Source organism: Zalophus californianus, chromosome 8, assembly GCF_009762305.2.
Source record: "Zalophus californianus isolate mZalCal1 chromosome 8, mZalCal1.pri.v2, whole genome shotgun sequence".
Lineage (NCBI taxonomy): Eukaryota > Metazoa > Chordata > Mammalia > Carnivora > Otariidae > Zalophus > Zalophus californianus.
In genome coordinates this window covers 117,518,867-117,533,865 of record NC_045602.1, presented here as the reverse complement: position 1 = coordinate 117,533,865, position 14,999 = coordinate 117,518,867, and the positions used below count along the sequence as shown (strand labels likewise).

The following is a 14,999-nucleotide window of genomic DNA, read 5'->3' as shown; positions in this document are numbered from 1 at the left end:
TCCAACCCCTCACTGGTTGAGGGGGAGGATAAAGTTGCTAGCTCCCTAAGTTTCCTCACCACTCAGCAACCCCAAAGCTTGACTGTTTATCCCAGGGAAGACTGGTGCAGCATGGGAGGCATATGCCCCCTGCCCACTGTGATGAAAGGGATATGGGCCAGGGTTGAGGACAAGGAATAAGGATGCAGGGCGCCCAACCCTGACAGGTGGCTGCTAGAGGGGGGAAATGATAAAGCCCTGTAAGAACTCAGCAACTGCCCCACCTCCAGATGGGGCCCAGGGTCACTGTGGGTCAATCTGTTTCTGCTTTAAAAAACAAAACAAAAACCAAAAACAACTTTATTTGACGAAAGACAAAAACAAAAGTTATTTACAGTAGTTTTTTTGCTCAAATAATTCAATGGGATAACTGTGCTTCTCCTCCAGGTTTATCTCACAACCAAACCAAGCGGAGGCTGCACCACCCCCAGCCTCCCCATCTTGCACAAGGGGGGGAATGCCAACCAAAATTCAGCAGCATGGCTCCTCACCCCTCACCACCTCTACTGCTCAGTGCACTGTGGGAAGGAAAAGTCCCACCCCAGCCCAATACACTTCCGGGGTCTCTTGCTATAAGCATCTTCCAACAGTATACCAGACCTGGGCTCACAGACATGGGTGGGGTGGAACAGGCTGGGCAAACAGCAACTTCAACTAATCTTGAAGCTGCTATGTTCTTTCTTCCCCAGCTGGGCCTCAGGAGGGTGAGGATCCCTGATCCCCCTGGGACATGCAAGGATGGGGCGGGGTGGCAAAAGAGAGAGCGTAGGAAACTTGCCCACTCACAGAGAGCAAAGCTCCCACTCCTTAAAAAGCTAATCCCCATTCCCACAGCAGTGGGTAGGCCAAGCCACTGAGAAGTCAGGTAGCCTCCCTGAAGTCTTCAGGGATCATCCCAGAAAGGACAGAACACACATTACTGCCTTTCTCCCGGCCAGGCCCACCCATGTCAGTCAACCCCCAGGAATCTCCCCCTGTGCCAGGAATCTCCCCCTTGTGCCTGACTTTGCAACTTCAGGAAACTACAGGCAGGGGGCTCCTGACCTGTCTTTTGGCCCAGTAACAATGCTTTCAGAACAAAAATATTTTGGCTAATAGTAACCTAGGATTAGTGTTTCTTAGGATATATAAAGATGGGGTGTATTGCTGTCGAATGCTGTTAGCAATAAGACAGCAAAATAAAAAATGGGGAGGAGGGAGAAGAGTAAGACCAACTGTGATCTATTTCACCGTGAAGTTCAGGGCAGAGGCCTCTGCAACTCCAATTTAGAGAAAGGTGCAACACAAAGACACAGCGGACAGGCTTCCTAACCGATTTCCAGCCCCAGCCTCCGTAGAAGGCAGCTCCTCAGCAGCTGGGGGCATGTTCCCTGCTCCTTCCAGGAATAGGTTCTTGCCACCATCGTGGGAAAAACTGCCCATCTGAGTCAGCTACAAGGGCTTCCTGACCAGTAGGTGGCTCACTTCTCTCCAAGTAGGAGCTCCTGGGCAGCTTTTGACATTCTGGCCCCACTAATCCAAGTTCTTAAAGGAATTCAAAACTCAGGCTGCAGGGCCAAGCTTTCAAGGATAAAGAGAGGAAAACATTAAAGAGAGGGGAGAAAAAAAAAAAAAACAAAAAACCCACTGCCTTGGTCTAACTTACTTCCCCCGTCCCCCAAAACATAGTAAAAACAAAAATTAAAAAAAAAAACAAAACAAAAAAACTGAACAAACCAAACCAAAAACCACCTCTCTGGTTTTATCCTTCTCTGCTCTGCGCTGAGAAGGTTTGGTCAGATTCTGTGTTGGACCCTCTCTATTCTTAAGAAGGCTTTGTTTCCTTCTGTGCCTGATGCAGAAAAGCCAAAGCTCAAAAAGTTTTTTGTTTTTTTTTTTTTTGTAAATCAAACCAACAATAAAACAACCATTTGGAATTTTGCAGAGATTTAGCTGGTCCCCAAAATAAAAATACTCCTTCCTTGTAAAACACTCACCAGTTGCAGTGGTGCAGAATTCCCAGTTCATCAGATTCCCTCACGCAACACACACTCACTCCCCACACCTAACTACTCCCATTAATGCAAACCCCAGCAAAAAGGGAAAAATAAACAGTTTAGTGAAAACCTAAACATTCAACTGGAGTCAGTTCTGTTACATCTGCTGGGTTCCTCTTGTCTTTTGTTCACACTTACGAACTTGGACTGTCCACACTTGGCTTAACGAAGAGGCCCAGCTGTGGGGCATAGGTTTGAATGTGGCAGGTTTCCTGTGCCCAGCCTAGGAAAGCAGGCTGGAACAAAGGTGTCCTGGGAATCCTCTGGAGAAGCAGCAGCAGCACCATGCCTATCTCCGATCTCAATCTCATCACTGAGGAGGCCTGGAGAAACGGCAGTTAGCAGAGAGGTCCCCGTCACAGTGCAGTGACACCAGCTGGCATCTTCCTGCTGAAGACCTCTGGACAGAGGAGATGACCCCGATGTTTGGCAGTGATCCAAAGAAAGCCCTCTGTATGAAAGGGAACCAAAATGGAGACCCTGGACAGCTGGCTCGAACCTCGAGCACCCTTCTTGGCAGATGCCTACTTGGGGTTTTCGGAGACTAAGGGGATAGGAGTGTGCAGTAAGGGGGGCGATGGGTCCTGCTGCTTCTGAAGCTCCATCTCAGCAGCCCTCTGTAGCGCCACCTCCACCAGCAGCTGGAAGCTACTGAAGTCTTCCTTGTCCTGCTCTGGGGGTGTGGGCGGTGGCGTGTTGAAGAGTCCACCTGTGGGGCTTCCAGCTTCAGCTCTGGTCAGGAGGGTGAGTGTGTTGCCAGGGGTCACCAAGGGCTTCGGAGGCTCCGGCTCCCCTTGTGGGAAGGGGGCCGCTGGCTTTTCCCCCTGGCCTGAGTGGAGTGGCATGGAGCACACGGACAAGGAGAGCACACTGGTGGGGGCTGGTACGGACACAGCCAGCACCGAGGGGCTGCTGCCTCGGGGGAGGGCCACATCTGAGGCCTTACCCCCGCGGCGGGAGATGGTGAACTGATTGGGGTCTTTGCCATCCTTCCGAAGCATGTCTGGGAGAAGGCGCCGCCGGGCGTTGATGAACCAGTTACATATCTGGAATGCATAGAAGAGGCCGTGATCAGTTCACTCAGTCAAAACCAGCTATGAAGCACCTATGTTGCTGGCCCCAGAAACACAGCAGCAAACAACACAGACATGATCCCAGCCTTCAGACAAGTTCATGTTGGGAAGAGAGATTTAAATCCTACATATGAGTATAAAATTACAACCAGTGGTAGGGACAATAGTGGGAAGACCCAATCTAGTCTTTGTGGACTCAGGGTAGAACTGACAGCAGGCAGGGCTGATCCCACTAGGCCAGAACACCATGGCAAACCACTAATGGGCCTAAACAGTGGCTTGTTGGACCTTCATACCTTGCACACTGTAGGTCCGTCTCCTGGCCCTATTTCTTCTCCCTGTTTACCAACAGATACTTACACAGCATGCACCAGCTGCTGAAGACGGCAAAGACAGCAGCCCTCTCCCCCTCACCTCCTATGTGTTGGGATATTGGGAACTGTGTGGGCTTCAGTAATGCCTAATGTTCCTCTACTGTTTGCTGAATGGATCAAGGCCCAGCTCTCCTTAGGGTTCCTGTACCAGTTTCTACCCCTGCTTATCATCTCTCTTGGCCCATTCCCAGGGCAAGCCCTTGGGTATCATCTTTCTATGGAGTCTGTATCTAGCCAAAGGGACAGCTACCTATGGCGGGAGCTGGTGCCTGGAGTTTCTTGGCTCCTTGCTCAGCAGGCTGTGAAAACTCCTGTTCAGGGCAGAACCTGAGCCTTCTTGTGGCTTCTCTTCCTCTCCATTCCAGAGGTTCTCGTTTATTCCTCTTCATCTCTAGGGTCTTTCCAGTACAACCACACACACACACCAGCAGGCATCAGCAGACATTGGCTAAGCTGAATACTGGCTAAGGTTGCAGGGGAGCCCCAGAGAGAGGTAGGGCTGAACAGCTGAGTGAGGCAAAGGAAAGGGACTCAGCACTTCTGATACTAAGTACTATGCCAGCCACCTCACTCGCATTTTGTTTCATCTGTATACAAGCCTGAAAGGTTGTGAGCAGTGTCCCCAAAGTACTAAGGAGGGAACTCAACTCTTAAAGGATGCAAGAATGTGCCCAAAGTCACACAGGCTCCGAGTGTAGAGCTGGGATCCAAACCCAGGTCTCCTGGCTTGAGGGCCCCTATTGCTGTTCTTACTGTGCTTTGCTCTGTCTTAGCAAACACGTGGAACTGACAACCGAATAATCATGACCATAATCCTAAAAGTGAATACTTGTTGAACACAAAGCATACCAGGTGCTGTTCTGAACATTTCCCATCTAATTACTTATTTAATCTTCAACAACTTGAGACAGGTACTGTGATGATCACTTTATTTGAACCGGTGACGAAACAGAGGCCCTGATCAGAGAGCTCAGTAACTTGCTCAAGGTCACCAGTTCAAAGGCTGGGCTGTGTTCCAGAAAACCCCCCACTGCCAGGTGAAAAGACTGAAGCCTTTTCTGGTTGTTCGGATGCTTCCACTCCTGCATCCTGCAGCTGCCTCACCAGCTACCTGTGCTACCAGAGAACACTGTGCCTGCTCACCTTAGCCCTGTGTGCAGGGCAAACTGTCAGGTCACAGTGACCTGGTTCAAGTGAAGTAGGGATGAGGATTTCTGTTGAGAAAGCAGGCTTGGGGAGGGGAGCCTAGGCGTTTATTAGCAGCTGTGTGGGCACCTAGCCCCTAGCTGCGCCTCCCATTTTGGCTTAGAATTCTGGGAAGAGAAGAGCAGAAAAACACCCTCCCCACACACAGAATATATATTCTCCCACATGCTCACCCTGGTCCACAGAAAATCTGGCAGCCTACTGTCTGTTTTGTCTTCTCGTCTGCTAGAAATGCACAGCTGAGGGGGGCCGGGCAAGGGCGGGAGGCCGCGTGTGCCACTAGGGCCAGCTGTGGTATCAGGCAGTCAGGAATTTCTGTAGCCCCTTCAGCTGCCCGCCCCATGTCCGAGTCAGGAAAAGGGCATGTGATCTGCCCCCACTCAAGGTCCTTGGGGAGGTGGTGGGGAGAATGCCAAGGTGAATTCTGTGATTGATACGGCACAACACAGGCTGGGTGCCTGAAAGCCTGTCTCTACCACAAAATGGCCCTATGTGAGAGGCTGCTGTCCGGCCAGTACTTTTTATCAGTGGCTGAGATGAAGAATGTGGGAGGAATTGCTGTGGCAAACGGGCGTGGGAGGGGCACCAGGAAGCTGATGAAGGCCAGGAGGATCAGAGGAGGGCCTTTGAAGAAGGCTGACCCACACGTGCTTTAATTTTGTCTTTCAGCTGTGAAAGACAGAAGCAAAAGAAGGGAGCGAAGTGAAGGCACGGAAAGACCTTTCTCAAACATCACTGGACCTCCACTTGTGTTGTGACCACCCATACCCAGGTGCTCTCAAAAGCAGCTGGCTGTATTAGAATCACCTTGACGGTGACTTAAAAAAATAGTTATCTCTTGGGGGTGCGTGGCTGGCTCAGTCAGTGGAGCGTGCAACTCTTGATCTCAGGGTTGTGGGTTCGAGCCCGGTGTTGGGTGTGATTGCGTACAAATAAAAAATCTTTAAAAAAAACCCAAAAAACTCTCTCATCTGCTCTACAGATCCAGTGGGAGTGGGGTGGGGTGGAGTCAGAAATGCGTGTTTTTAAACAAGCTCACAAATTCTGCTGCCCAGACTTAGGAACCAATGGTTTAACCCGCTCACCCCCATCCCCGTCCCACTTTGGGAAAGTCTTCTCTCAGGTAACTGCATTTGAATGGAGTCCTAAAGGAGTTGAAGGAATGGGGAGCTCAAATGACACCACATCGGTAATTAACTACGTTGAATTCTTAGTCCATTAAATATTGTCTTCCCTCCCTACAGGACGCTACCCAGAAGGCAGGGATAGTGACTGTTCTACCGCTGTGTTTCCAGCACATAGCACCGGGCCTGGCACAGCGCACACCCCCAATCAGTATGAGAGTGAAAGAATGGGGCCCGAACCCTCCCTGCCACGCTTACCTTCCCTCCCCAACAGGCAGCCAGCCCTTTAGAACAGTTAAAAACCACAGCAATAAAGTGGGCTCAAAGGGTGTCACAGGGACCTGTGAAAACCCTTCACAAATGACTTTTGGTCTTACCCTCCTGACTGCCTAGCCCCAGGCGAGTACCAGCAAACCAGTTAGTTAAATGACTCATTGACTTGCTAATGAGATTGCTCTTGGGCCAGTTAAAGGAGACAAGCAAAGGAGCTGTCCCCAGGGAGAGAGAAAACAAGCTTGGCAAAACGCTGATGCGTGATGAAGCCAGGTGATTGGTTCCAGGGGTGCATTATAACATTTTCTTTTGTGGATATTTGCAAAAGTTCTTAATAAACAGTGAAATTTTAAAAATTACAGGAAAGAGAGATGCCTCCAGGGACTTAGGCCAATTCTTCCAGACTGAGGAGCTACTACATTTCTTTAGAGGTCCTGCCTATTGACATTTCCCACACTTCCTCATTTTCTATCAATTCAGCAATTACTTACTGAGCACCTACCAGATACCAGGCATTGAGCTAAACACTTGGCATATAGTGATAAGTAAGCCTCGGCTTCTGGAGTTCAGTGTGTTCTAAAAAGCAGCTACAGTCCATTGTCCAAATGCTGACCCAGTCCTGGTACTGTGGGAGCACACAGTTCTTCTGAGGGTGGAGAGTCTCCCTGGTCAGGAGTGGGAATGAAGTGGTCTGGGGTACTGATTAGTGTGGCATGAGTATGGGGGAGGGGGCAGGGATGAGGCCCACTCTGCAGATAGGGACAGGTGATATTGTCATTAGGTTGGCAGGAGTCATTGAAGGGTTTTTAATAGTGGAGTAACAAGTGGTAAGACAATGATAGGTTGGATCAGGGTAGGGAAAGCCACATTCCAGAAATATTTAAGGGGTGAATGCATAGGAATTGGTGACTGATCAAAGGAGCTGAGAAAGGGCAATCAAGGGCCACCCCTTAGAAAGGGAAGGAGCCAGCTTGGAGAAGTTATCCATTACCAATTGAGAAATCTGAGGTGCCTGTGAGACCTCCAAGCAGAGGTAGATGGTTGGAGGCCATGTGGGATTCATGGTATAGTTTCCACCCAGGGCCACATGGTCCCCACTGCTCATTAACTCTCAGCATGACTCTAGAGCACGGCGGCCAACACCAGAACCCTTCCCATCAGGGCACACCAGGATCCAGCTGGCCCTTCCTCAGAAGTCTCCAGCAACAAATCCTTGCTCCAGACCAACATTTCTCTAAGTGGAATCAGGGATATATCATCCTAGGGGTCCACTAGTTCTCAGAAGAATGTTTTAGCTTTATGTTTCCATTCTGATCTTGAGTAGGAGCACAGTGGCCTCTGGCAATCCAGACTTGCTCAACTCCAGAGTCAGTGCCTTTGTCATACTACACACCACAGCCCAGTCAGCAAAGCATCATCCCCATCCACCATTTTATATTAATGCAGCTAGATGGAATGTCATTGATTTTACATTTACTTTGGAAAACTGGTTATTTTACAATTTATAAGAGCAAAAGCAAGTTTTTTTTTTTTTTAAAGATTTTATTTATTTGACAGAGAGAGACAGCGAGAGCAGGAACACAAGCAGGGGGAGTGGAAGAGGGAGAAGCAGGCTTCCCGCTGAGCAGGGAGCCCGATGTGGGACTCGATCCCAGGACCCTGGGATCATGACCTGAGCCGAAGGCAGACGCTTAACGACTGAGCCACCCAGGCGCCCAGCAAGTTGTTTTTTTTTAACCCAGTTTTATGTTTATATGTGCTTAAGTGACGTGATGATAAAAATATTTCAAGTCAACATGTTGGAGAGGAGGCGGGCCCATGAAAAATAAGAGAAATTAGGGCGCCTGGGTGACTCGGTTAAGCGACTGCCTTCGGCTCAGGTCATGATCCTGGAGTCCCGGGATCGGGTCCCACATCGGGCTCCCTGCTCAGCGGGGGGTCTGCTTCTCCCTCTGACCCTCTTCCCTCTCGTGCTGTCTCTCATTCTCTCTCTCAAATAAATAAATAAAAAATCTTTAAATTGGCACATCACTCAGTTCTAAGAAACAGTTCCCTGACAAAAAGCAATTTCAGTACAGTGTGGCAGTACAGGAAGGAGGTGCACCAGGAACACAGAGTAGTGGCCTCAAACCTAGTCCAAGAATGCTCTCATGGAGTGAGAATGCTTACATGGAGTGAGCCAGGTTCAGAAAAGTCAGGGAGAAGCCCAGGGAGAAGGTCCGAAGGTTCACAAGCCTCGGGGACAGGAAGAACTGAGAGATGAGGCTGGTAAGCTCCTAAGTTGGGACCCTATGCAGAGGACAGTGGGGTCCATGGAGTGTGTAACACCACCAGATTTGTACTTTTGTGTTCAAGAGAATGGACTGAGGGAGCAGAGTTAGATGGGATGCTGTCCAATTCATGAACTGCTTAATAAAGCCCATTAAAAAAAAAAAAGAGCGAGAGGATAGAATGGACTTGAGGGAAAAAGGCAGGAGGCAGAAGACCAGCAAAGAGCCCATCTAGGTGATCCTGGTTCTCAGGCTTAAGCCTTTGGCTTGTGTTGTTCTGCATCCTATGAGTTCAAGTCCACCTCTTTTGGGAGGCCTGTTGAGGTTCCAGGCTGGCTTAGAAACCCTGCCTGCATCTCTGCTGCCTTCTGTCCCAGCAAGTGATTACTTTTTACAAACACTAAAGGCTAGGTCTTCCCCACTTTCCCATCCTGGACTAGACACCTTGAAGGTAGGAATGTGTCTGGTTCTTCTCTGGGACCTCAACTCTAGCTGGGAGCACTTGGCAACACTGTGAGATGCTAGACACTGCTAGACACCCGGGGTCCGTCCAAGACCTATGCTCTAGGAGACATGAGGATGACAAGAGCAGAAACACCCACTCTGTGCTCACCTCGCCGTGAGCCTTGAATCTTTCTTCTCCATCCCTCCTCCTTACATGCTATGAAAGTACCACATTCATCTCCTTTTTTCAGACGAGGAAACACGAGGCTCAGGGAGAGGCAGTGGACCTGGCCAATGTCCAGGCTTCTTGTGGAGAAGATGGGATCAGAGTCAGGTTCTGTAACTCTAGAGCCTTTCTCGCAGACAAGACTCCCATTAACCACTGCCCAGCAAGTATAAAGTCAGGTGACAGGAGTTCTGAGGGCTGAATACTCAGCGTGAGGCATTGTGGAAGAGGGATGGGAGCTGGGGAGACAAGGGAGGTTCCGAGTGGGGTAAGGGAAGGAGGGAGAGTTAGCACCACAGACTGAAATAAGGAATCTATTAAAGGCTAGGAAAAGACAGAGCTGGAACCGGTGGCAGAGGGACTTCAGGTAGAGGCTTAGCTGGGTCATGAAGGGAGCACTGGGGGCTTGTGGGGCAGGGAATAGGCCTTTGCTAGGCTGGGGGCCTGCTCTGTGTCTCCCAGGTAGATGAGAGCCAAATTGGAGGCAAGTCATTGGTAGTCCAGGGTGTCCTGCCTAGCACCAGGACTACCTAGCAAACAGAACAAAAACACCTATAAGTCAGCAGCTGGGGCAGTTCAAAGGAGATAATACCTTGTGCTCTGACAAAAAGTGGACAAGAGATCTTCAGGTATGCTCATGTGCATGGTTTACAAAGCACTTTCTTTTTAAAAAATATTTATTTTTAGAGAAGAGTGCGGGGGTGGAGGTGTGGCCATGGGACAGAGGAGGGAGAGGGACAAGCAGATTCCATGCTGAGTGTGGAGCCTGATGTGGGGCTCGATCCCAGGATCCTGAGATCATGACCTGAGCCTAAATCAAGAGTCAGACGCTCAACCAACTGAGCCACCCAGGCACCCCATCTTTTCTTTTTCTTAAGATTTTATTTTTAAGTAATCTCTACAGCCAATATAGGATGTGAATTCACAACCCCAAGATCAAGAGTCACATGCTCCACTGACTGAGCCAGCCAGGTGCCCCCAAAACACTTTCACATCCAGTTCAGAATCTGCTCCTTAACAATTCAGTCAGGCAGGGGAGGATTCGAACCCCCCACTTTACAGGTGGAGAAATCAAGGTGTAGTCCATTGCTCCTATGTGGCAGAACTGGGTTTTGAACCCAGAACCTCTGAATTCTGCCCTTTCCTTGGCCATGATCCCAACTCATTTTTCTAACTACACTGCAGACCACCAGCTGCCCTTCTGCAACCAAGTCACTCTCCAGACACTGCTCTGAGGCTGGGGGCTGAATTCCAAACACTCAATGCCCTCTTGCCTTCCCGTGGCCTCCATTGTTAACGACAACAAGACATGAACTACCTCTTCAGAAGTCTCCCCAATCTAGCTGCAGTGACCTCACATCGTTGTCTTCCCTTGAGGCAGGGAGAGTGGCTGTTCTCAAGTGGCCACAGAGTGTATCAGTGACAGGGCTCAGACAGGCATAGAAGCCAGGCCCCCTGCTACTGGCTCCTTACCTGCAGCACTGACAGGTTGGTCTGCCCGGAAAGGCTCAGCTTTTCCTGTTCCGAGGGGTACGCGTTGTAGCGGTGCAAGTACAGCCAGTCCCGGAGGATCTTCACCGATTCTTTGGGCAGGTTGCCTCGGCGCTTCCTCTTGCCTGCGAGGGAGAGGAGGCCTTCATCCTCACCCAGGTCACTGTCTGACATGGTGTCTAGGGGCTAGGCTGGACCTTGGGCAAGCCTGGAACAAGTGACAAAGGGGATGGGGACATTATTACCATGCACTGCCTCTCACCCTTTCCTTGTCTCCAAACACACCATTATTAGAGCCTGGGACACCAAAATGGAGGGATAGCAAATCAAAGTCTCAGGCCATATCTTAGCCTGGGCAACCTAGAAGGGAAGAGTTTGAGATGCCTTTATTTTATGCGGTCGGCCAGTAGAAGACTACTGACATAAATGGCAGCTCATTAATAAGCAGTACCAGGCTAGAGAGAATCATAGCTACCACTGGGGTCTGTTTTCCATGCTCTGTACCAAGCACTTCACGCTTCCTATCTCATTTGATCCTCACAAAGTCCTTGTAAGACAGATACTACTATTACCATCATTTTATAGATGAGAAAATCAGGGCCCAGGGAGAAAGCCACCTAATTTAGACAGTTACCATGTGACCCAGTAATTTCACTCCTAGACATCTACCAAAGAGAAATGAAAACCTGTGTTCACAAACAACCTTGAACACAAATGTTTATAGCGACATTATTCGTAATAGCCAAAAGGTGGAAACAACCCAAGCGTCCATCAGTGGAGGAATGGATAAAACAAAACGTAGTCCATCCATATGGTGGAATATTATTTGGCCATAAAAAGGAGCTAAGTCCTGATCCATGCTACACTGTGGATGAACCTTGAAAATATGCTAAGTAAAAGAAGGTCACAAAAAACACATTTGATTCCGTTTTAATGAAATATTTAGATTGGGCTGAGGGCGGAATAGAAGGATGACAGCTAAAGGGTATGGAGTTTCTTTCTGAGGTGATAAAAATGTTCTAAAATTGACTGCAGTGGTGATTACATAGTTGTGAAAATACTAAAACCACTCATTTGTTTGCTTTAAATGGGTAAGTTGTATGATATGTGAGCTACATCTCAATAAAGCTGTTAGGAAAAAAAAATTTCACCTCCAGAATAGGGTACGGAAACAAGGTTTGGACCAAGGTTTGCCACCGCCAACAACCAACTTCCCCCAGCCCCACCAGACTCTATTGCATCTTGCCTCCCAGGTCTGGGAAGTCTATTAATCACCATGGTCCTCCAGCAATCTGTGTAACATTTACTGTGCCTACTGTGCCCTGCAAGAGAGTGTTGAGTCATCCCTATTGGTTGTCTCAGACATTCTCTTTTGTCTTCTAGCCCCTGGCCTGGTCCATGAACCAATTCCTCAAAAATCCAGATAAATGAGCAAGGCTGGGCTCTGGTTCTCTCATCTTGGCTGTGTGACTTTGGCAAGTGTGCGCCTTCCTTTCTGGGCTTGAGCCCCCTCTTCACCTGTCAAACGAAGGAAGGGGTTTCCCTAGACAACCCAACTCAGTTGCTCATCCCCCTGACAAACTTCTGGTTCACACATGCAAAAGAGATTTACATTTTAAAACCAAAAGTTCCAGGGCAAGCTAATGCCAGAATCTCAAGGCTCCTCCCTCCTCAGCCTTTTAACAGCTACCCAGCAGGCTGGGCCAAGAGACTCTGGCATCTCCCAGGTTTTGTTTCCTCGACTTGGGCCTGAGCCCAGATATCTGGGCTGGCTGGGCCAGGCTTTCGAGGGAAGGGTCTCACCCTCCCAGCCAGGCCACCTGGAGGTGAGACAGGCCTTGGTTAGAGGTGCCACTCCTCAGAGAACACCAACAGCAGGCTGCTTTCTGAGGTCAGGTTTCTGGGGCTTAGCTGGCCAGGGCAGTTGGGATCTGGGCTCAGGGATGCAGTCCTGGCAGGCTATGAGAAGTTTACTCAGGGTTATCTGTAAAAACTCCACCCTGGCTGCCAGCCAAGTCCCAGGCTGCAGGGTTCCTGAGGTGGCCCATGGAGATGACCCCTCAGCCTCCACAGACCTCTCTCCTCCATGATGTCCTGCACTCCAGCCAGCTTACAACGGGGAAGGTTTTCCACATACACACCCCACACTCACACCCAGACACAGACTGACAGACACACACATGCCCTCACCACCACGCAACTCTGTAACAGTGCTCAGATAACAGGCACCAACCCATCGCTTAGCTCCTGGAACCACCATGGTTTTCACCGACAAACACAGCACACGCACAGCTTACAGATCCCACGTCTAGCACGAACAACTGGTACCCACAAAACCAGCCCAATTCCTGGATATACGCCTACCCACAAACGCCAACCGGCCCGCCCACCCGCGATCTCAGACTGAGGAAACTCCAAACGTCATCACACCAGCGATCAATTCTTATCCCAACTGGCCTGTGGCAGCACCCTCACGACACGACACCCGGTGCACCCTGCTACACACTCCACGACGCCGACGTGCAGCCACTCCCGCACGAACTTTCTGACAACTCCCCCAACTCCTCCCGATACTCCCCCGGGCCGCGCACTCACGGTGCATTCCCAGCAGTTCACACAAAGCGCGCAGCCTCCCCCGCGGCCCAGACCTAGTCGGAGCACATGGCTCCCGGGGCGGCGGGGAATCGGCCTGCGCTCGGGGCGCCCGCACCCCTCAGCCCCCTACCCCGCGCCAGACTCGGCGCCCCAGCTCCCCCGCCAGCCTGCAGTGCGGGTGGGGCGGGGGCTCTGGAAGAAAGAAAACTCACGTGTCTGTCCCGGGGCAGGAAAAAGTTTGGTTCCCACCCCCTTCCCCCGCCGCTTGGCGCTGGCTGACTCTTCGGGGCGCGGGGCTGGCCGAGCCTGCGCGCTCGGCTTTGTGCTCCGAACTCGGCCCGGAGGGGGAGGGGAGGGGGCTGGGCTCCCACCTCCGCACCGCCCCCCCCCACCAAGCCCTGCGCCCAGACTCCATGTTGGCCGCCCCCTACCCCGGAGACTGCGCGCTTCCCCCGCGGGAGGCTCGGCTCATGCTCGGCCTGCCTGAGGGTCCCGGCGCGCACAAACTTTCTTCGGGTCGCCGGCCCCACGCGCCCCGCTTCCTTGGCCAGCCTGGGAGTGACAGATGCCTCCGAGACAGACTTTCCTTTGTTCCAAAGGAAAGGGGAACTCGCGCGGGCTCCCCAGCCCCCCAGCCCCGGGCCCTTCCCGCTGCCCCCACCCGCAGCTGTCACCCTCGGCGGCCCCCTCCTCGGCTCGGCCGCGGCGGGGGGGGCGGGGGGGCAAGGCTGCTGGCGGTTAGCAACGTGCACTTTTTTAAACCAAACAAACCCGCCCCCCGCGCGCTCACCCTGGCCCGGGGCAGGGGCGGCCCTCTCACGGGCTAGGATCGTAGGGAGATGGGACCCCCAGAAGGGCCCCGAGAGAGCTTTCAACTGGGGGGGGGCGGTGGGACATTCCCCCCACCGGCCCCCGCCCGCCCCCAGGAGTCGCGGCTCACAAACACCAGAGCTCACACACCCACAATCGCACGCGCCAGGACGACGCCCCCTCCCCCGCCCGGCCCAGAAAAAGAAACTTTCCAAGTTGTCCGCGCGGCCCCCGCCCGCCTCTGTCCCACTCCTGAGCCCCGCACTGACTTTTCCGAGCGGATTTTCCGTCCACGCGGCCCCTGGCTCGGTCCCGGGCGTCCCGGCAGGGGGCGGGGGGCGCCGGGGGAGCGCGGCGCGTACCTGCCGGGCCTGACACTCGGCCTGACAGCTCGCGGCTGGAAAGCACCTCGCGGCCTGACGTCAGATCCCCTCTCCTCCCCCCCGCGCTTTCCTCGCCCTCCCCCACCCGCCCGGAGGGAGAAAACAAACTTTGTGCGGAGCGCGGCGAGCTACGCCCACCCCCCGCGGGGCGGGCCGACGGCGGCCAGGGGCTTCGTCCCGCCCACCGCGCCCGGAGGGGGCGGGGCCGGGAGGGCACCTTCTTCCTGCGCCCACCCCCACCCTCAGGAATGCCACATGGCCTCGGAAGAGGAGTGGTGGGGAACCCAGACACGGGAGAGTCGGCTTGGGGGCAGGAAGTGGCCCGTTCCTCCTCTCGGAGGGCGTTTCCGGAGCGCCTACTGTGTGCTCCACGCCGGGAGTGGGGGCCGTTACCGAGGGGAGAAATAATGCAGACTAACGTTTGTGAGACCGCTCCCTCCACCAGGTCTCCCGCCGGCGGTGTGATGGTTCCCATTGCACCAAGAGGAAACTGAGGCCCAGTTAGCCCGGGGATTTACCCCAGCTGGTGAGGACCGGGTTCTGAATGCGACGCCTCTTCTGCCCTCAACGGCCACTAGAGTCGGGTAGAAGGCTGCTTCGGACACAACCCCAAAGCACGCAGCTCCTGGGTCTAGAACACAAGTGGCGGCCAGAG

The 14,999-nt window shown here is 52.3% G+C and overlaps 1 protein-coding gene and 2 long non-coding RNA genes across 9 annotated transcripts in view; 2 read left to right on the top strand and 1 right to left on the bottom strand.

Moving 5' to 3' along the window:
• Positions 1 to 5,679, top strand: part of LOC113937049 — an 18,817-nt gene extending 13,138 nt beyond the window's left edge. Inside the window, exon 3 of the long non-coding RNA XR_003524467.1 lies at positions 5,398 to 5,679. This is a non-coding gene — a long non-coding RNA (uncharacterized LOC113937049). The remainder of the gene's footprint in view (positions 1 to 5,397) is intronic.
• On the bottom strand, positions 326 to 14,895 carry TGIF2 (TGFB induced factor homeobox 2). 6 transcript variants are annotated; one of them, XM_027620697.2, is made up of 3 exons: positions 14,764 to 14,895; positions 10,539 to 10,764; positions 326 to 3,121 (listed from the first exon to the last, which is right to left on the bottom strand). In XM_027620697.2, the coding sequence occupies exons 2-3, from the start codon at positions 10,728 to 10,730 to the stop codon at positions 2,600 to 2,602; spliced, it is 714 nt and encodes a 237-aa protein (XP_027476498.1). In that variant the 5' UTR covers positions 10,731 to 10,764; positions 14,764 to 14,895; the 3' UTR covers positions 326 to 2,599. The 6 variants fall into 6 exon arrangements, with proteins under 6 accessions (XP_027476498.1, XP_027476502.1, XP_027476499.1 ...); XM_027620701.2 differs by lacking the exon at positions 14,764 to 14,895 and adding an exon at positions 14,453 to 14,471; XM_027620698.2 differs by lacking the exon at positions 14,764 to 14,895 and adding an exon at positions 14,324 to 14,393.
• Positions 14,864 to 14,999, top strand: part of LOC113937050 — a 58,308-nt gene continuing 58,172 nt past the window's right edge. For both annotated transcript variants that reach the window (XR_003524469.2, XR_003524468.1), the window contains exon 1: positions 14,864 to 14,999. This is a non-coding gene — a long non-coding RNA (uncharacterized LOC113937050).

What these genes read in the sequence shown, in the direction of transcription:
- TGIF2 (XM_027620697.2), bottom strand. Translation starts at nt 10,730, where the DNA reads ATGTCAGACAGTGACCTGGGTGAGGATGAAGGCCTCCTCTCCCTCGCA. An exon ending in CCAACCTGTCAGTGCTGCAG is followed by an intron (nt 3,122 to 10,538) that starts GTAAGGAGCCAG and finishes TATGCATTCCAG; the next exon opens with ATATGTAACTGGTTCATCAA.